The sequence below is a fragment of the Magnolia sinica genome, chromosome 13 (assembly GCF_029962835.1).
Source record: "Magnolia sinica isolate HGM2019 chromosome 13, MsV1, whole genome shotgun sequence".
Taxonomy (NCBI): domain Eukaryota; kingdom Viridiplantae; phylum Streptophyta; class Magnoliopsida; order Magnoliales; family Magnoliaceae; genus Magnolia; species Magnolia sinica.
Window position 1 is genome coordinate 39,239,890 of NC_080585.1, and position 21,206 is coordinate 39,261,095.

The window sequence follows — 21,206 nt, forward strand, 5'->3', positions numbered from 1 at the left end:
TTGAGGAGATCTTTGATGTTTTCCAAGATAATAATTGATGCAAAGAATGTTTTGAATCAATTCTCAAAAAGAAAAATAAAACAAAATACAAAAAATCAAAAAATCAAAACAAAAAAAAGGTTTGGAATATGAGAGGTCAAGAAGACGAAAGGCAATATGAGTATCAAAGGCTGGCATTGGAATCTGATCTGATGACAGCACATTTAGCACGATGAGGATTGATCCAATGATTTAAATATCGACGATATCGGCCGATATATCCCACGATATATCTTGTATCCCACCTGTGCGATAGGAAACGCACAGGTAGTGCCGATATATCCCACATGTTCAATTTGGTGAGCATTTTCAATTTCTGATCCCTTTTTTTGTTGAAATTATGTTAAATCAGTGTCGAATGGTTACAAATTCATTGATTTTTCATGTTTTGCATAATAAGTCATGGAGTTGGAGCATTGATTTTGATATCCATTGGTTCTTCATGTTCTCGACTTTTTTTTTTTTTCGAAATTTACTTCAACCAGTTGTCAATTGAGACTACCTTCGAAATATTTAGGAATATTTGATGAAATGATCATCACATAGACTCTAATTTCGAAATTTGAGTTAGTTGGTCAAATTTGTGGAAAATTGGAGAATATTTGAAAATTTCCCAATTTCGCCCAAATTGCTTGCAATGTTGCACTCCAAATATGAAATCAAGCATGTATGAGGGCTGATCTACTGATTTGTTAAGTCCTTATCAATTTTCGGAAAATAAAAATCATTTTTAATTGAAACTTAATAAAAAAAAATTAAAATTAAAATATTAAAATTATTTCAAAATTTTCCTTCAACCAATTGTCATTTGAGAATAATTTTGAAGTATTTAGGAGTGTTTGATGAAATGATCATCACATACATTTTAAATGTTATACATTCAATTTGAATATAGTTGCATTAGTTCAGTCAGACAGCGCATGGCTTAGGACCCTATACAAAGGAAACCTATTATGTGCACTTCTTTTTTGACATGTTATGATTTAAAAGTGTGGTTAAGGTCTTTTTAAAATCCTTGAAATTTCAAAATCCTTGAAATTTCGTTAAAAAATTCAACCATTTTCCCAATGTTTCCCCATGCTTCCCAAAAAGTGTCATAAATTACACGATACAAATGATATATCCCATGCGATAACTGATACGTATTTGTATACCAAGGGTGTGATACGTAATGTAATACCGATATTTCAAACACTGGATTGATCCACAACATCTATGACGTGCATTAAAGGCCTGGAGGACTCCAAAATGTTAGTCAAATAACCTTCAACAATGTTCCAGTTGATACAGAAAGGGGAATGAAGATGCAATCATGACAAGGCAGTGTGTTTGTGATGCAAAAAGCAATGAGAATAGAAAAAATTGATTGACGACCGATGATCGGATTGGCTACTTAGTCATTTTGCAAAAGGGGAAGCTGATTGGGACAACTTAGTCCAGTCAAGTCTATTTTAATTATTTTATTTTTTGCTTCATGTCAAAAGCATGGACCAATTATTTAATTGGGTAAAAACATGAGAAATATGTGGCTTACATTGGTCTCCCTTTAACAAAAGGGATGAGAAAGGCTTGGTTTATGTTTAGTAATTATACACTTATTCTTAACATATGCGATTCGCCAATTGATTTGCAGATTACTGTTGACATTTTGAGAACTTCAAAGGAAAAATTGGGAGCTAGCCGATTGAGTTAGTAAACCTCTGATATCTTTTTACCTGGTTCTTGCTTTCCATTGTTTGAGATGCATGTTTTTTTTTGCATGTTCAATGAGAATTTGTTGCATTGGAAACTGATGCTTGATGATCAATTGTAATGCCCAGAACATTTCAATACTCAAGTATTGAAAGTTCTCGAGCGTTACCTAGAAATTAACCTATATGTACATGTGTAAGATACCAATCCAACTATCCTAGCTTTACATCCTCGCCCTGACACAAACCTAACCGTTGGGAATTACCTCCATTCAATAAATTCAACCATCTGACAGTTGATTTCAAGACAAGACCATTCATTACGTGATTTGACGTAAGTACTTTCCCAGGAATGACACGACAAATAACTCCCTATTGGTAATGATTTAGATATGCATTCTTTTGTAAGAATTTCTTAGAAACATGCCTATAACCACGTCGAGCCATTGGATTCCCTAAAACTCACAGATCAGCGATAATTACAAAAATGTCATTGACCTAGACCCTTGAATTCTAGATCACATGGTTCCCACGATCCGTTTCATGTGAAATTTTATATCAGGCCTAATTATCATAAATTAACCATACATGTCGAATTTCAGCCCTTATATCGTAGTAAATTAGCTACTTGAACTTTACATCCATTCGTACACTTATCAGATCAAGATTTTGACCCGTCCATCTTGTTCACACCATATGAATATGCTTAACCCACCATTAGAATTACAATCTGAGGAACTTAGATATGTGAAAAAAATCACTCGAATCTAACAATATACATGTAATACCCCTAATCACTCCAGAAAACCACCTTGTGTTCGTCCATTTACAAAACTAACAGTACAATCACCTACATACATGGTCAGAATGCTAACCATCAAGTTCCCTTATTTTTAGCAAATCATCTGACTGTCCATCGTATTTGGATCCGCCAAACGGGCCACGCGAATATCATAATAAACGGATCACCATGAAGACCTTAGGGTATAAGTCCAAACTACCTGGTAGCGTGTCAATCAAAGATGTACAAATGTAATTTCGAATTACGGAGTGTGTTAGCCACTAAAGGAGCATCTTGACCATCCTTGAGAGATCCAAGCCCAAATTTAATTGGTCGAAAGATCTAAAGAAATAATGATCGGTGGTGAAATTTCGCCTCTATTTGACGGTACGTTTAGGAATTAAGGACGGCAGAAGTTCAAAGGAAAAAGAAGGGCAATGTCGTAAATAAAAGACCTAAGCTCTATATACACAGCAATGTATGCTCTGTATCCACAGCAACATGCATTTCGACGGAAGGTTTTACGGTGAGTTTTTCATTCACACGTTTTTGCAGCGTGTGGCCCACATGGGACTTGGATCCATCCTACCACAGCCTAGCACCATCACACAAAGCAGATGAACGGTAAAGATCTCTCAAAGGACGTAACTAGTGGTCCCCACCTATCACATGTAAATAAAACCAATAAGTTACGTGCAATCAGACGTAACTTGCTTCCCATGTTAGCCTGCTACAACGGTGAGCATTGGCTTCCCATCGAATGATCATGTGGGCCATTCGGAAGTCTGATTTACTTGATATTTTGGCCCATGGCCTAACATTATCATACAAAGCAAATGAAGGGAGAGGATTTCCCTAAGCGACATCACAAGTGGAGCCCACCTAACCCAGCAACTTATCCATGTCGACCCTCTCCGCGTTGTAACAACGTGGAAATCGCGACTTGCGATCTCGCCGTTGCTACACCTCTTACGAAACCCACCAACTCCAATCGGAGCCGTCCAAATCTCAGAGAAAGGGATTCCGATCTCTCCCTAGACGGCCAAAAGAGAAGAAAAGAGTGACCTTCCGCCATTCCACCGTTCTCCCACGTGTAAACCACACAACGTGGAACGTGTGAATGAAAAACTCACCGTAAAACCTTCCGTCGGAATGCATGTTGCTGTAGATACAGAGCATATGTTGCTATGTATATAGAGCTTAAGTCTTTTATTTACGACATTGCCATTCTTTTTCCTTTGAACTTCTGTCGTCCTTAATTCCTAAACGTACTGTCAAATAGAGGCGAAATTTCACCACCGATCTTATTTCTTGAGATTTTTGACTAGTTAAATTTGGGCTTGGATCTCTTAAGGATGGTCAAGATGCTCCTTTAGTGGCTAACACACTCCGTAATTCGAAATAACATTTGTACACCTTTGATTGACAAGTTATCAGGTAGTTTGGACATATACCCTAAGATCTTCATGGTGATCCGTTTATTATGATATTCGCGTGGCCCATTTAGCGGATCCAAATACGATACACGGTCAGATGATTTGCTAAAAATAAGGGAACTTGATGGTTAGTATTCTGACCATAAATGTAGGTGATTGTATCGTCAGTTTTATAAATGGACAAACACGAGGTGGTTTTCTGGAGTGATTAGGGGTAGGACATGTATATTGTTAGATTCGAGTGATTTTTTTCACATGTCTAAGTTCCTCATATTATAATTCTAATGGTGGGTTAAGCATATTCATATGGTGTGAACAAGATGGACAGGTCAGAATCTTGATCTGATAAGTGTACGAATGGATGTAGAGGTCAAGGAGCTAATTTACTACGATCTAAGGGCTGAAATTTGACGTGTATGGTTAATTTATGATAATTAGGTCTGATATAAAATTTCACATGAAACGGATCGTGGGAACCATGTGATCTAGAATTCAGGGGTCTAGGTCAATGGCATTTTTGTAATTATCGCTGATTTGTAAGTTTTGGGGAATCCAATGGCTCCACGTGGTTATAGGCACGTTTCTAAAAAATTCTTACAAAAGAATGCATATCTAAATCATTACCGATAGGGAGTTATTTGTCGTGTCATTCCTGGGAAAGTATTTATGTCAAATCATGCGATGGATGGTCTTGTCTTGAAATCAACTGTCAGATGGTTGAATTTATTAAATGGAGGTAATTCCCAATGATTAGGTTTGTGTCAAGGCGAGAATGTAAGGCTAGGATAGTTGAATTGGTATCGTACACATGTACATATAGGTTAATTTCTAGGTAACGCTTGAGAACTTTCAATACTCGAGTATTGAAATGTTCGGGGCGTTACATCAATATCCCATAATTAGGTCTACATCAAAGCAACATGGATCTCTTCATCATGGATGATCTTCAAGATCCTATGCTTGGACAATGGCATTCTTGATAATGTGAAATTCAGGACCAGAGTCAAGACATCTTTTCTAAATATGAAATTCAGTACCAGGGTCAGCCCATCAAAGAATAATCCTTGTTTCTGACGTTCCTAGCAGTTCATTTCACATGGTCAGTGAGGGGCATTTACATATCATGTCTATGCACATAGTATGTACTATGAAAGACATAGCATAGGATGACCTTTAGAAACAACTTTTAGCGGGCTTTGGTGTGAGAATATGAATTTTAACATTGTTAGGTATCCGAAGGAGAGAATTCATGGGGCGAGGATTCCATACAGTGTGAGGACACTTTCCAAGTTCATCTCATATTGGGAGAGGATGAGGCGAGGATTAAATATAGTGTGAGGACACTTTCGGAGTTCATCTCATATTGGGAGAGGATGGGGTGAGGATTACATATGGTGCGAGGACACTTTCGGAGATCATCTCACATTGGGAGAGGATGAAGCTTCCCTACTATGTTACCAAGGTACGGGATAAGATGCAGCTCGAGTAAGGCATTTATGCTTGAAGCTGTTGACATGAGCATGCACCATGTTGGAGTGTCCATGTAACACATCTCCCTATGCAACAAGCTAGTACACCTGGCCTAATTGTTAGAACCATCCATGACATGTACAAACTGCTTTTGTGGTCTACAGAATGGTAAAGGGAGTTCAAGAATCTATTAAAAGGTTTTAAACTACTTGAGCATGACCTTTTGGGTGCATGCAGTGTTCGAAATATCAGTATCGCGTTACGTATTGCACCTTTTGGATACAGATACGTATCAGTTATCGCATGGGATATATCGGTTGTATCTTGTGCAATATCTTTGTTGTTGGAAACATGGGGAAACATTGGGAAATTGGTCAAAATTTTCAATGAAACTTAGTGATTGTTAAAAAAGACATCAATACACACTTATAAATCAAAACATTACAAAAAAAAAAAAAAAAAACAAGTGCACATAATAGGTTTTCTTTGTATGGGGTCCTAATTTATACAATGTCTAACTGAATTGATGCAAGTATATTAGAAGTCTATTCATATAATTTATAAACGTAGGAAGATGTGTGGAAACACAAGGAAAACATTCAAAAGCAAAAGAAGAATCATTAGATCAGGTTACATACATATTTGATTTTATGTTTGAACACAAAGATCGCAACCAATTTGCAACAAGTTGGCAAATTTTGATTTTTTTTTTTTTTCAATTTTCCGCAACTCAGCCCCTTTTCCTCCAAATCTCGAAATTGAAGCTCCAAATTCATGATTTTTCATGCAAAACACGAAAAATCATGGATTTGTAACAATTTGACACTAATTTACAGAAAAAAAAAGGATAAAAAATCGAAAATATGCTCACCAAATTGAACGTGTGAGATATATACCAATACTTGTGTGTTTTGTATTGCAAAAGTGGGATACAAGACATATCATAGGATATATTTGCCAATATCGTCAAGACTTAAAACATTGGGTGCATGGGTGCTTCATGCTTAGCAGTTTGCTTGGCAACTGGCCCTACATATCCCTACTTTACTTACTCGTCCTTGGTCAATAGTGAGTGAGACCTTTTTTTCTTTACGGGTTTTTGTTTTATCACTAAGTGGGACCATGTTGGCATGCGAATGGTATCATTTGAGCCTCTTCCATAGAGAGTTCCAAGAGCCCCTGTAAAAGAGGTAATTTGATGTCTGGTGGGCAGATCGTATAACTTGCCAATACCATTTCAAAACCAATCCGGAATTGCTAGGAGAAGGCTAAAGATAATGATGGTGGTGGCTAAAAGGCTTCTACCCATCAAAAAATGACAAAGGTTTTGAAGCCTCTCAAATAGTTCACCACATTAGATTCTAAGAGCAATCAACAAAAATATCCTTTTTGAAGTAGAGGTCGTTATCACATCCATCCTTTAAGGGACTATTTTGGACTGGTAGAATAAGAAAAGCTTTATGAGTATGCCAGGATCCACTTTGTTAGTAAACTCAACAACATCCAACAAGGGGAATGCATCTATGGCCCGATTCTAGGGACTTTCATGCCCATTCCCATTCCACCTGTGGGGATGAAGTGATCAATCTTTAGCCTCTAGCAGGTTTAGACTCCTACGGTCCTTCCTTGTAGGTTTTCTTGAGCTTTCTAAAGGACTTGTTTGGAAAGTGGGAAAAGAGAAGAGAAGTCCCGTGGTTATTTCTACATAACCTATTAAGTATTTGGCATTTCTTATAGGGTTTCTTGGTCAAGAAACTTCAAATTTTCATTACTTGTAGAAAAGTACTACATGGTAAATGCTGATTATGCACGCTTCCCAGGCTACATAGCGCTATATAGAGGCATTTGATACCATTTAAATGAGTATTGAACTGCAAGGGTTCCTCGGGATCAAAGGGCTCTTCAATTATTGGCATACACAACTTCGGAATGCTATTGAGCATTGTTTTGGAATATTATAAAACTATTTCTAAAGACTGCTCCACCTTTCAAATTTCCTACGTAGGTAAAAATTGTGATCCCATGTTGTGTTCTGCACAACTTCATAAGATGAGCACATAAGGAAGACCACCTTCCTGAAAATAACTTAGGAGTGGAGCCTGAAGATGCATCTATGCACGAACCCGTGCAAGAGGATCCTGTAGCTGAGGCGCATATCCTCAGTGGGACTGCCCAACAGGAAAGATACGCTTAAGTGAAGTAGAGGGAAGAGATCTCTCAAGAAATGTGGGAATCCTCCATTAACTGACTGATTGTGAACGAAGACATAATGGAGTATGTAAGGATTTTTTATTTTTTTCCTTTTTCTTTCATCTTCTGGCTTTAATATTGTATGAACAATTAGTGGTATCAATATTTGTGCGAATTGGTTATTTTAACTAGCATGATACTTTCTTGGATGTGCATACCTACTGTTGCACCATATTTCATGGAAAGTAATTGTGAACAGGGAATGATCTTTATAAGTATGGCAGTGTTACCAAGAAGGTCCCCAAGAAAGACCCCAGCAAAATCCTCAGCTAAGTCCCCAACAAGAAGCAAATTTATGTGGGGACTCATATGGACGATCTATTGATAGAAATACTACTTGACCATTTTCCTAATGGGCAAAAATCGGACAATGGGATGAGAATTGAGGTCTACACTGCAGCTGTTGAAGCACTTAGGAAAAAATTGCAGTATCTATCACTAGTGGACATGCTCAGAGTCGTCTAAAAACACTAATACAGAATTATCATATCAATAAAGACGAGTTTCATTCTAGTGGCTATGGGTGGGATGATGAGAAGAAATAGGTAACTGCATCTGATGTTGTTTGGACAGCTTATATTAAGGTACATGGCAAACAACGCATGATGTACTAACTCCAATTACTCTACTTACTCATTTATTCATTGTACTTATACATCTGTATTTTTTTGACATAGTCACATACAGGTGCAGGCCGTTTCCACAAGGGGCCTACAGACCAATTGGATGATTTTGCTACCATATTTGGCAATGACCATGCAACCAGTAAATATGCATGAACAGGGAAGGAGGGTAAAGTTACTAGTGATCAGCATCAGCGAGATCTAGATGACTATGACAGTGAAGGCCAATCTTGCTTCTATAGCACATATGAAATTGCCTCCAGTGAGGATGATATCGCACAGTACGTGCAACTCAATTGGGAGGGAAAAGGAAGAATCTCGGTGCATCTTTAAGGAGTCCTCGCTGCTAGCCTTCACCCTTGTATGATAGTAAGTCTAACAATAGTACTAAGCAAAAGTGGCCGTCCCAACCAGCTGATATTGCGGGCCATTCCATGGATGATGTGGATGATGTCGCCGACTCTATCAACAATTTGGCTATTAGGATATCAGAGGGAAGCAGATGAGTACAATGGTGAGGGTTTTGGACGAGATGGAGAAAGTCAAAGGATTGAGTGACACCGACTTCTTACTACTGAGAAACATCCTTTCCAAGGATGAAGAATTCGGAACACTTGTCCTGAATCTTGCACCTAGCCATCAGCTACAATGGCCAAACTTCTCATTAGGTCGAGTCATCGTAGACATTGAAAAAACATAGACAATTTCATGCTCTCTTTTTGCTGGTGATGCTAAAGGGTTGTTGGGCACAGAGTATTTTGGTGCTCTGCAAAGTATGCGTGCTAATCTCTTGCTTTTAGGTTTCCAATTCCTTAGATTGCTTCATCGTTAGGGCGCATGATTGGAAACACTGGTCTTCATGAACGGTTTATTTTGGGGTTTTTGTGTGTTATACATTTGGGCCTCACCTCTTTTTGTGCATTGGTCATGAGTCATGACGTACTTTCAGCAATACGCCTTTGCGTCTTGTTGGACTGATATCTTTTGTCAATGTATACATTGGGAAATGGCATGTGTTGATTTCGTTTCTATAATGTCTGTGTGCATGATCAAGATTATATCATTGCCTGTGGTAAGTATGACTATGCAGTCATCTTCTATTATGCCCCGCATTGCAATATATCCCGTACAGCCTTCATTAGCAGTTCTACCAATACCAGTGTACACTATTCCGGGTCTCTCACATTACATCTTTAAAATGGGCAGTTTGATTTAAAAATGGAACATGTATGTTTTAAACTATTCTCAATCACAAAAAGCATACAAGCGAAGGGTTGAATGTAGACTGCTATTAAACTACTTCCAGCACAGGTGACTATGAGATACTGTGTGATAATTCGAGGTTGATGTCCCACAGCATGGATGATTCCTAGGAGGCACGCAACACATAGGCTTTGGGGTACAAGGGATGCAACTTCCGTAAATTCACAATGGTCGAAGATGCACCGAATGTGTGGGGGAACTTTGTTGCCGCAACGGGTATAATTGAACCACACAGTGGTGGGACAGTACCTGCCATATCAGAAGCCTTGTCCGAGCATAAAGCGATGATGGGAATGCTGGGAGTCATGTGACCAGTCCATAGAGCGATCATGCTCTCATCAGACTACTTGTGGTGCGCTCATTGTAATGATATCCATTTTCTTTGCGTACTATATTCACTAGGGTCTTACTAATAAGTTCTTGTTGGGATGCTATGTTAAGTTGGGTCTTTTTAGATTTTTCAAAGTCCTTTGGAAGTGACTTGTAGTGGCCACTACGCCATTCCCGTCTTGGACGGACTAGTGTAATTCCATTATATGAGAGCATAGGTTGTCCCCTTCACGAGTTTAAACCTCACACCCTGTCATCCGAAGATGGTTTGGCAGCATCACTTACTACAGGAATCCTTACGATGTCCAAATTGAAGAATGATACAAGCAATTTTAGGAACATGATCAATTCCAGCATTTTCAGGCATATTTGATGATGCACATTGTTGCACACAGTGCATAAAAAAAAAAATCTTTATATGCGGAAAATCTCAGACAAATCATAAGTTATTAGTTACAATCAGCCAATCAGTATAACAATAAAACCAGGTGTGGCTTGAAGCCTAATGGAACAACTGTGCCCTACCACTAAGCAGGCTAGAGTTGCATAATCGTTCGTAAGAATGATCTCCGTGATGCTGAATGTGGAAGACGTTTAGCTCCTTCAATGTAGTGTCTAAACGGACACATGCAGATGGTGGGACCCACAGTTTAGAAGTTTTCGATTCATGATGCACCAAATTGGCCAACCTCTTATGAGCAAAACATGGTAACTGTAGACGTTAAATAGGTATTTATTGGGTCTGCATTTAATACAGATGACATACTAAGGTCAGATTAGACACCTGATCGGTTACACACAGTGTTCATGTGTGGTAGAACCTCTCACAGTTGGTTACAACAGGTTTGCATGTGTAGATACTGACATGATCCCCAAAAATATGAAATTAGTGGAAGTGCACCATGTTAAACCCTGAAGGATTCCTCCCACATTGGTTCGAATCCGAACAGGGTTCTGTAGCCATTGGAAGGTTGAGTCACCTTTCCTATGCATATGTAAAAAGACAGTGATTTGGAAATCTACGTGGGAAATCTTGGGAAAAAGAAACGAATGGGTAATATGATTACCCTTTCCTCTCTTTTCTTTTCCCAGAATCCAAGCAGGCCCTAAAGGAAGTGACAGAAATTGAGTTCATAAAATTGATGGAAGTTGGCTTATTCCTCCTGAATATGTCCAAAAATAGCATTGATTGATTTTAAACATGACCAACACCTTACTTTTCTTTTTCTTTTTTTCTTTTTTTCCTTTTTTAGGGCAAAAAATAAAGCATTAATTGCTATTTAATTAATTAAAAATCACATAGCAAAAATAACCAAAGGCAAAAAAAAAAAAAAAGGAGCAAAATTTCCTACAATAGACACACAATTCATCATTCCATGGAAATAGAGAGGGCTCACCTGTTTCCGGTTCCAATCATATTGTCTTGTACCAACTGCAGGGGCAAACTGAAGGAGGACAAAACCCTCCTTTGCAAGTTTAATCGCTCCCGACTGCACACGAAAAGCTGATCATCAAGGGAAATGAAATCTTGAATAATTGAGAGGTATTGTACAATGGTTGGCCTGAAACAGCAGTGTTCTATTGTAGGCCAGCAATTGACACATGAGGCCTGCCTTTTATGATCTGTATCATTCCCCTGATTCGCATGGTGATCGCAATGGACAAAAACTCTACGTAAAACAATCTCACCATCCAATCAGTGGATTTCATTTCCATTGCATACAGATCACTCTGTATATTCAACAAGATGGTTAGAATATCTGACAGGAAAATTTTCTGTAGCACCTGACATCCGAAGTGGGGCCCACCAGATGATACGGTCTGAATCACGGAATGGTAGGTTCCACCTAAAGGAATGCTGGCCTGGCTAAACCACCACTTAATCAGGCTGTAGACTCCATATTTCAGCAATAGCAAAACCATAAGAAAATTTTTGAGCATATGTAGCGACAATATCAGGACTGAGTTCTTACAATTGAGAATGAGAGAGCGTCAACATACATCTAAAGGAACGAATTCAGGCGCTTTGGGTTCTATTGTGAGAGCTGCCTTCCCTTTGTATATGGAATGACCGACATAAACCCTTGGCGGCAAAGCTGCAAGCAACGAAAACAAGAATTCAAATACTTTGTAAATGGATTATGATGGTTTCTAAGTGGTACCATTATATTATAAACCTGCTAAATCAGGCGAACACAAAATAATCATCATATGATAATTGCTCGGTGATGACGGTAGCAATATTATAGTGGAAGTTCAGGTTAGAACAGTAAATAAATAAATCAATCCAGGAAGAACAGTGGTTATAGAAATTATAATAGCTGTTTTGAGCTTGATTATTGCAACTTAATTTCAAGTATTAATCTTTTCTGCCCATGTGGAGAAGGGTGCAGCCTTCAATATGATTTTTCATGCTCAATTACTATAATAGTCGTGAAGGCCACTTTAAGGACGAGCTTCTTTTCTCAACATATACAAATTCAAGCTAGACTATATGAAACCGGTGGTCACTCATCCACTGCACACATGGCATACGTGTAAGGTAATTTGCACCATCTGAGTTGCAGCACACAGCAGATGAAGCATAGCCCGAAAATCATATTGATCAGACATTTTTAACCATCGGGTTTGCTCATTGAATTTGGAATGCCAGCTGCTTGTACAAGACCAGGAATCAGGTGTTCCACCTCTCACCAGATAGCTGGTTTTTGTGTGCAGTGGTACAAGACACAAAGGACGCTCAGGGTTGGATTGTGCTCAATCAGAGCATCAGAGTGTAAGAGATATTATCAAAGGCAAACACTAGTGTGTGAACATATTAGGGACAGCAATTCATGCTTGCAAAGTCACAAACACATCATCAGTGGATAGGTCTTTGGTCAGAAGGCAGGATGTTGTTTCTTCTACCCAAGCTAAACCTTGACAGCCGCAAGGATAGAAGCTTGCTTTGGTCCGATGTACAAGTACACATCAAGCGTTTGACATAGAATGACAGATTGCTAACAGACAAGGAGCACCACTGAATGACAGTACAGAAGGCACAAGAGATCATCATCAGCATCTAAGCCTCATCTCAAGTATTTAGGGTCAGCTAAATAGATTGATTACAATTGAGTGCTGTCTAATAGCCTATTACATAGGTTGATTAAAATCAACGAGTTAACAAGTAAAGAGATACTCAGAAACTAATGAGCGTAGGAAATGGCCCTTTGAGTAGAATTGCACTGAAGAGCAGTTAGGATATTCTCTCTTGCCCAACATATTCAGAAAACATGCTAAAGAGCTATGGTGTATTTTGGGGAACATAAATGAAAATACATGGAAGGAACAAGAAACACGAGCTGGCTGGAGCTCACTAGATAATTGACTGACACAAAATTACAAGGAGATTTCAAACACAAGTGCTGAGAACAACCAGTGTCCCTGGGACAGGAATGCACTTAAGAGGGATCTCTTGGATGGTCCTCTCTCGACTTCAAGCCTCAGCAAATGCTCAGGCAGCAATCGCCTGAAGACACCGACAGTGCAATGGCAATCCAGAGTCTCCACCTCCACCATCTATTTTTCTTGCCGTCTCCAGCATAGCGAATGTACTTCTTTAAATATGCGTGGATATCCTGACATCCATTCTCACGTGATTTTGGAGCTTGAATGGGCACATGACTCCTAACCTGGATGAAGACCACCATTCATCCCAATTCACTGGCCTTCTTAATGAGTACTTTAACTGCAACAAGCCACCAACGCCTTTTGCCACAATGGCAACTTGATGTCATTGCTCTGCCCCATGCATTAATGCTCTGCAGCCAGGTTATTAAATAAGCCATAATGTGCTTTAATTGTGTAATTATATGCCTTTAATGAGAACCACCGGATCCAGAGGATACTGTGAATCAGCGGTTGCCGACATCAAATAAAGTCAGCGTGGTTGGGTTTTCCATGGTGGACACATTAGTGCCAGGTTGATGAGGCAAGAGGTCGGAGCCAATCACAACGGCATTTTTGATGAATGAATGAGGGACAGGGTGATGGACAATGAAAACCTGACACACATCCCCACGCCCCGGCACCATCATTACAAAAGCAATGGAAACAGCGGCCTTTTTGATGAATGAATGAGCGACAGGGCAATGGACAATGAAAACCTGACCCTCCCAATGAACAAATGGGGAAGGGCAAGCGCGCCTAAGCAAAGTAAGGGGAAGCAAGCTATCTAGAGGATGAGTTTGCATGTTGAAAGTGGGCCAAGAGAGTTAAAATGGACCCAGCCATGTGGACTTAGTTGAAGAAACATGTAGGGGAAGATCCAATGGTCAATGGATGTGTGTTAATAATAGGGGTCCATATGGTTTGGGTTGGCTCGGGTTAAGAGAGGCCCTAGACCCAACCCATTTAAGAATTGGGTCAGGATTTTGCATCTGGACCCAACCCAATAAAATTGAGATTGGGTTTGGGTCATGTCCAATTCAAAAATATCCACGGCCCATTTATCACATGGGACGGGCTTGGGTTGGTCGGATGAATCGGGGTCACTAATAGAAATTATAATTGAGTTTTCACACAAAAAATATTCCAAATCATCCAATTGGTGGTGGCTATCAGAATAAAATGTTCGGTAGTCCAAATTCAAAGGGCAAAATCAGATTTTTTAGGGTAGTTTAATTAGTGTAATTTTTGTTATTCCCCATCAACATATGGGGGCCATGACTATCTTTCAAAAAAAAAAGACAATGGGGCCCACGATTTGTACAGTTCAAATTGTCACAAGTAGTGGCTGCATAATCATGTTTTAGAAAATGGTGTTGAACCATTACAGTAGTCTAGCCCAAAAGCGGAGAAATTTTTTTTTAAAAAAAAAAACACATGCTTAACTAACTACTTTTTCTTGGGTTTGAGTCAAGTTCAGGTCTGAATCGGATCCATTTTAGTATGTTCCAGGTTAGACCCATTTAAAAATCGGATCCAAGTCAAGTCGAGTCAGGTTGATTTTGAGAACACATGGTAATTCGAATCAAAGTTTTGGACCCAAACCTGCCACACGGATCTAAATTTTGGACCCATGCTCACTAATTGTCGGTCGGGATAAATGACCCATTAACCCCGATGGACCCATTTGCACCCCTAGTGAACAAGGCAAGCTGAGAGTGATGAAATGAAGAAGCAAGTTAAGTAGGTGCTCAAATGAAATGAGAGATATGCCTCATAAACAAAATGCCTATGAGAATGGAACATGTGAAATGAGTTCGAAGGTGGTAAAAGGCAGACAAGCAAACAAGACAGGTGCCTAATGAGAAATAATGGATGTGAGCCATGTTGTAACTACAACAATGGAAACAAGAAATATTTGAATATAATGTAACGGAATAAAGGAACCCCACACCGAGAATGGAGATCTGCAATGACAGCAATAATGTAGTTAAAGACGATATGATACAGCTATTGGGTCGGGGCGCATACATGGTCGCTATCTTTGAGATAGTTTGCACCCCTCGTTATGCTGAACCGGTACAAAAGATCGTTGACAACGACTATCTCCCGGGATATAACAGCCTGGCAAAATAGTTCTCTACAGCGTGCACTGGTTACAAGAATCCCAATACCAACACCACACACTACACCACCTAATTAATGCCCAAAGAGTATTCGCAAAACTAGATTGCAGAAGCTGAAGAAACGAAGATTACGGAAATGGGGGGAAAGGGGCTTTCGAATGCTTTTTTCCGGAATGAACCAAACCCTAACCCTAACCCTATTTATAAAACTCGATTACGACATTTTGAAAAGACCCATTAAGTTGAAACCATCGCAACGTTTGATATGCCCGATTAAGGAGGCACACTTCACACTATGGAAACAGCCTAATCAAGTGGGTCACATCAACAGTCACGATAAAAAAGAGAGCAAAAAAAGGATTTGTAAATTCAGGCAAAACCAAGCCCATCAAGACTCAACTCAAGGAGGCCCATCCAAGCCAATCTAGGTTACCAAGACTCAACTCAAGGAGCCCCATCCAAGCCAATCTAGGTTACCAAGACTCAACTCAAGGAGCCCCATCCAAGCCAATCGGGGTCCGATCCCCTCCCCCCTTTGTGCAAGTATACATGAGTGTGCACATGCGCACACACCCGATTAAAGGTTTCCAAGCCAGGTTTCCCCACTTGGTTGGGATTGAGCGCGCATACAGGCTTAGGCATAATTCAACACACTTCATAAGAGTGGGGACGGCAAAGGCTTATAAACCCTTTCACGACTCCCGTTCTATCCAATATGGGACTAAAAGTTTTCACTAAAGGAAAAAAGGCAAACAAAGTGCTTTAGCAATCTTTGGATTTTTTGAAATACATGTGTAACAATCCCCCTGCCCAAAGATTAATCGCAAAACTAGATTGCAGAAGCTAAAGAAACAAAGATTGCGGAAAGGGGGGAAAAGGGCTTTCAAATGTTTTTTTTTCCGGAATGAACCAAACCTTAACCCTAACCCCATTTATAAAACTCAATTACGACATTTTGAAATGACCCATTGAGTTGAAACCGTCGCAACGTTTGATGTGCCCGATTAAGGAGACATGTTTCACACTATGGAAACGGCCTTATCAAGTGGGCCACATCAACAGTCACGATTTATATATATATATATATAAAGATCTGTAAATCTGGGCAAAACCAAGTCCATCAAGACTCAAGGAGGCCCATCTAAGCCAATCGGTGTTTGATCCCCTCCCCCTTGCGTGCGAGTATACATGGGTGTCAAGTGTGCACACACCCGGTTAAAGGTTTCCAGGCCAAGTTTCCCCACTTGGTCGAGCTTGCACGAGCATACCGGCCCGGGTATAGTTCAAGACACTTCATAAGAGTCTATGGACGACAAAGGCTTATAAACCCTTTTATAAATCCCATTCTATTTGATATGGGACTAAAAGTTTTCACTAAAGGAAAAAAGGCAAACAAAGTGCTTTAGCAATCTTTGTATTTTTTGAAATACATGTAACAATCCCCCCTCCCCCTTGCATGCGAGTAAACATGGGTGTGCAAGTGCGCACACACTCGGTTGAAGGTTTCCAGGCTAGGTTTCCCCACTTGGTCAAGCTTGCGCGTGCATACCGACCCGAGCATAGTTCAACACACTTCATAAGAGTCTATGGACGACAAAGGCTTATAAACCCTTTTACGACTCTCATTCCATTCGATATGGAACTAAAAGTTTTCACTAACGGAAAAAAAAGGCAAACAAAGTGCTTTAGCAATCTTTGTATTTTTTGAAATACATGTAAGAATCCCCCCTCCCCCTTGTGTGCAAGTAAACATGGGTGTGCAAGTGCGCGTACACCCGGTTAAAGGTTTCCAAGCTAGGTTTCCCACTTGGTCGGGCTTACGCGCGCATACAGGCTTGGGCATAGTTCAATACACTTCATAAGAGTCTATGGACGACAAAGGCTTATAAACCCTTTTACAACTCCCATTCTATCCGATATGGGACTAAAAGTTTTCACTAAAGGAAAAGAGGCAAACAAAGTGCTTTAGCAATCTTTGTATTTTTTGAAATACATGTAACAATCCACCCTATATTTATAGGCAAAAAGAAGAGCTATTGTACATAAATAAAGGTGACAAAACATCTTGAACTTCACTTAGTGAATCACTTTGGACTACAAGAAATTAGTGAACTATGTCTTGAACTATATTTCTTTTAAAGTATACCATACACAAAACACACACAGTAATTTTAAGAGTTTTCCAAAGTGTTTAGAGCTGCACATTATGGTCATATGCATTATTCCAATTTTATGAGTGCTCTAGAGAATTAGCCCAATTCTCATATGAAGCAACCCCACTTCCACACTTATATAGGTAAGTTCATCAAGGACGTCACTGTAAAATCCATCACCCCACCTTAAAACAAGGCTATAAACTCATTCAGGGATTCACTCAACTTAATACGTTACAGAGATTTGCATTACTAACATCACAGAGAGGGACATAATAATTCCTCCTAAAACATAATGCAATTCAACCAAGGAATCACATGGAGACTTATTTTTCACATTGAACCTAACACTTGGGATCTCTAGTCCTCATGTTGGGTTACCATTTCCAGTAATTTGCCATTATATAGGCTTAAGTCCCATCTCCCTCAATGTTTTCCGGACTTTTTCTCTAACTAGAGCTTTAGTTAAATGATCTGCAATATTTATATTGGATCTTATAAAGTCTAGAGTTATTACACAATTTTTTAATAGTTGTCTCACACAATCATGTTTCAAAAGAACTTATTTGGATTTTCCATCATAACACTTGTTATTAACTCGCCCTATGGCAGCTAGGCTATCACAGTGAATGGATATAGTTGGTATTGGTTTCACCCAAAAAGGTATATCTATTAATAGTGTTTTTATCTATTTAGCCTCTTCACAGGTTGCTGTTAAAGTAATCAGTTCAGATTCCATCGAGGAATGAGTTATACAAGTTTGTTTTTTAGATTTTCATTAAACATCTTCGTCTGCCATGGTAAAGATACAACTAGTGCTCGAATTATCAGTATCACTACAAGTTTCGCTGGCTGGGGATATGAAAACAATATTGATATCATCGATAATATCGCTGATAGCTGGAAATGCAAGAAAACAAGGGAAAATGGTAGAATTTTTAGTGAAACTTCAGGAGATGCTAAAATATACATATTTGCATATTTAGAAATTTTAAAAAAATAATAATAAATTGCAAAAAGAATGTATACACAATAAGTTTTCATTTAATGGGGGCTTAAAACCATGTGTCATCGTAAGAAATAGTCTAACCATCCCATCGATCCCATCCAACCTTCCATCGATATAGAGTAAGGAGAGGCCCTTGAGTAGAAGTACATAATGCATGCTTTTAAGACTCAGATAAGTAACATGTGAGTCGTCCAAGTCAACTCAAACTTGATCGGACCTGATTTAATTCGACACCATGATGTGGACATCAGTGGTGCACCATTTAGAGTGTACTAGAGGAGGAGGCGTCACCGACAGAGTACCGAAGTGGAAGAGTTGATGTGAATGGACGTTAGGTCCATCAGACCCATTTTCTGACGCGCTACGAGTACAGGAACGGCATGACCACACCCTGACCATAGATCCATGGGTCAGATTTCACACCTTACCACACGGGTGTTTTAGTTTTAGGCGTTTTTGTTCTTTTCCTTATTTCAGGGGTTTTATTGCACTTTCTTTACTTTTCGTCTTTTTTTGTTATTTTTCTTGTTTTCAGGGGCTTTAGTGCACTTTTACTTTTTCCATAGCTTATATATACGTTGTGAGAAACCCCATTTCATTATTATTGAATGAATAGAAATTCGTCTTTTTTTTCCTCTTTATTCAAGAGAGTAGGGTTTCAGGATTTTATTTTATTTTAAGAAGATAACGAGAATTGTATTAAGAAAAAAAGCCAAAAAACAACAAAAGAAGGGAGGAGGGCCACTAAGAGGGCGAACCACTTAGGCTCCCAAGAAAAGAAGATTACGTCCCCTTAGAGAATCAACAGTAGAAACCCATTTAGCCATAAGATTTTTGGCTCTTCTAGCAACAAATGCAGCCGAATTAGATTCATTTCTAAAGCATTTACCATTCCTTTCTTCCCAAATAGTCCACCAGATGGCAAGAAGGGCCATTCTCCAAAGGGGGGGGTCCGAAGTTTGCCAAATTTAACCCCGTGCCAAGCCTCCAAGAGACGATCTAAAGAGAGCGGAAAGCACCAAGAAATACCAAAGGAATTTAAGAAAGAGGACCAGATCTGTGAGATGAAAAGATAGTGGACGAACAAGTGATTGACCGATTCTTCCGCATTCATGCAGCATAGACTGATGTTGGGAAGGATCATCCCTCTTCTTTTCAAATTGCCAGCCATTAGATCCTTTCCTTTCCCTACAAGCCAACCAAAGGCGACTATTTTTGGAGGGGCAGCATATTTCTAGATAAGAGTAGTCATAGATTTGTCTTCATGAGTGACAGTCGAGGACAGGGTATTGTAGAAGGATCTGACAAAGAAAAAAGCCTGAATTATCAGCAGACCAAGATATGCAGTCTACTGAAGAGCAATTTGGGGCAAGGCTAGAAATTTTTTCCAGGAGAGACGCGAACTCGGTAATCTCCCAGTCGTGGAGATTTCTCCTGCATTCCAGATTCCACACGATGTTACCGCCAGAGAGGGAAAAACAATTGGAGACTGTGATGTCTTGGCTTGGGGCAATATTGAATATATTAGGAAATTTCGCGTTAAGGGCCGCATCACCTGTCCACCTATCTTTCCATAATTGAATTTTGTCCCCCTTGCCAACCTGAAAGATGATGTTGTTGAGGACATCTTTTTTTCAATGATAAAATGCCCCTCCATAGAGCCGAGGCCCTATATCGAGTCGAGTCTTTGGTCCACCATCCATCCAAGGAGTGGCCGTATTTGCATTTGATAAGCTTATTCCATAGAAGGTCCTTGTCTGATCCAAGTCTCCAAATCCATTTGCATAGGAGAGCTTTGTTCATAGTCTTGAGGTCTTTGATCCCCACTCCTCCAGCTTGTGTGTGTTTACAAACGTCTTTCCAACAGACAAGGTGGAATTTTTTATCCACTCTGTCGTGCCAAAGGAAGCCACGCCTGGCTTTTTCCAGAATGGTCAGGATCGATGTTGGACACTTGAACATGGACATAAAATAAACGGGGAGGTTAGAAAGGGCCGATTTGATTACGGTGATATGGCCTCCGAGAGATAGGTATCTGCATTTCCAGGTGGCAAGGTATTTATTGAATCTAGCAATGACCCTGTCCCAAAGGATTTTTGGAGGCTTACCAATGCACAGAGGAAGGCCCAGGAAAGAAGTTGGGAGATTACCAGTGGAACAGTTGATGTATTCTGCGAGGGAGACAGTCTCAGTTTGGTTCATATTTACCCTGAAAATTTTAGATTTTGCCATGTTGACTCTCTAACCTGAGACCGCTTCAAAGCATCTGATTGTTGTTCGAAGATTACCCACTAATTCCGGATCCCCATCGCTGAAGAGAAGGGTGTCGTCCGCAAATTGAATATGAGATATTGGGCTGTCCATGCCTTTGATTCGGATACCGTTGAGAAGGCCGGCTTGTTGGCCTTTGGAGAGGATTCTAGATAAAGCATCCGCGATGATCAGGAAAAGGAATGGCGATAGCAGGTCCCCTAGGCAAAGGCCCCTGGAGCTTTTAAAAAAGTCCCTTGGAGAGCCGTTCAAGAGAATGGAAAAGTATGCTGAGCCAACATATTCTCCCATCCATTTTCTCCACTTCTCTCCGAACCCCATGCGAGCTAGCATGTACT

At 39.7% G+C, this 21,206-nt stretch overlaps 1 protein-coding gene across 2 annotated transcripts in view; it reads right to left on the minus strand.

Annotated features, from left to right (window-relative positions):
- The window catches only part of LOC131223636 (single-stranded DNA-binding protein WHY1, chloroplastic-like), a 43,449-nt gene that overhangs the window by 14,427 nt on the left and 7,816 nt on the right, over positions 1-21,206 (minus strand). For both annotated transcript variants that reach the window (XR_009160589.1, XM_058219088.1), the window contains exons 2-3: positions 11,885-11,979; positions 11,281-11,373 (exon numbers count right to left, since the gene is read on the minus strand). Coding sequence is in view for 1 of the 2 variants with exons in the window: in XM_058219088.1 (XP_058075071.1) it covers positions 11,281-11,373; positions 11,885-11,979 (188 nt within the window). In the remaining variant the exon portion in view is untranslated. The remainder of the gene's footprint in view (positions 1-11,280; positions 11,374-11,884; positions 11,980-21,206) is intronic.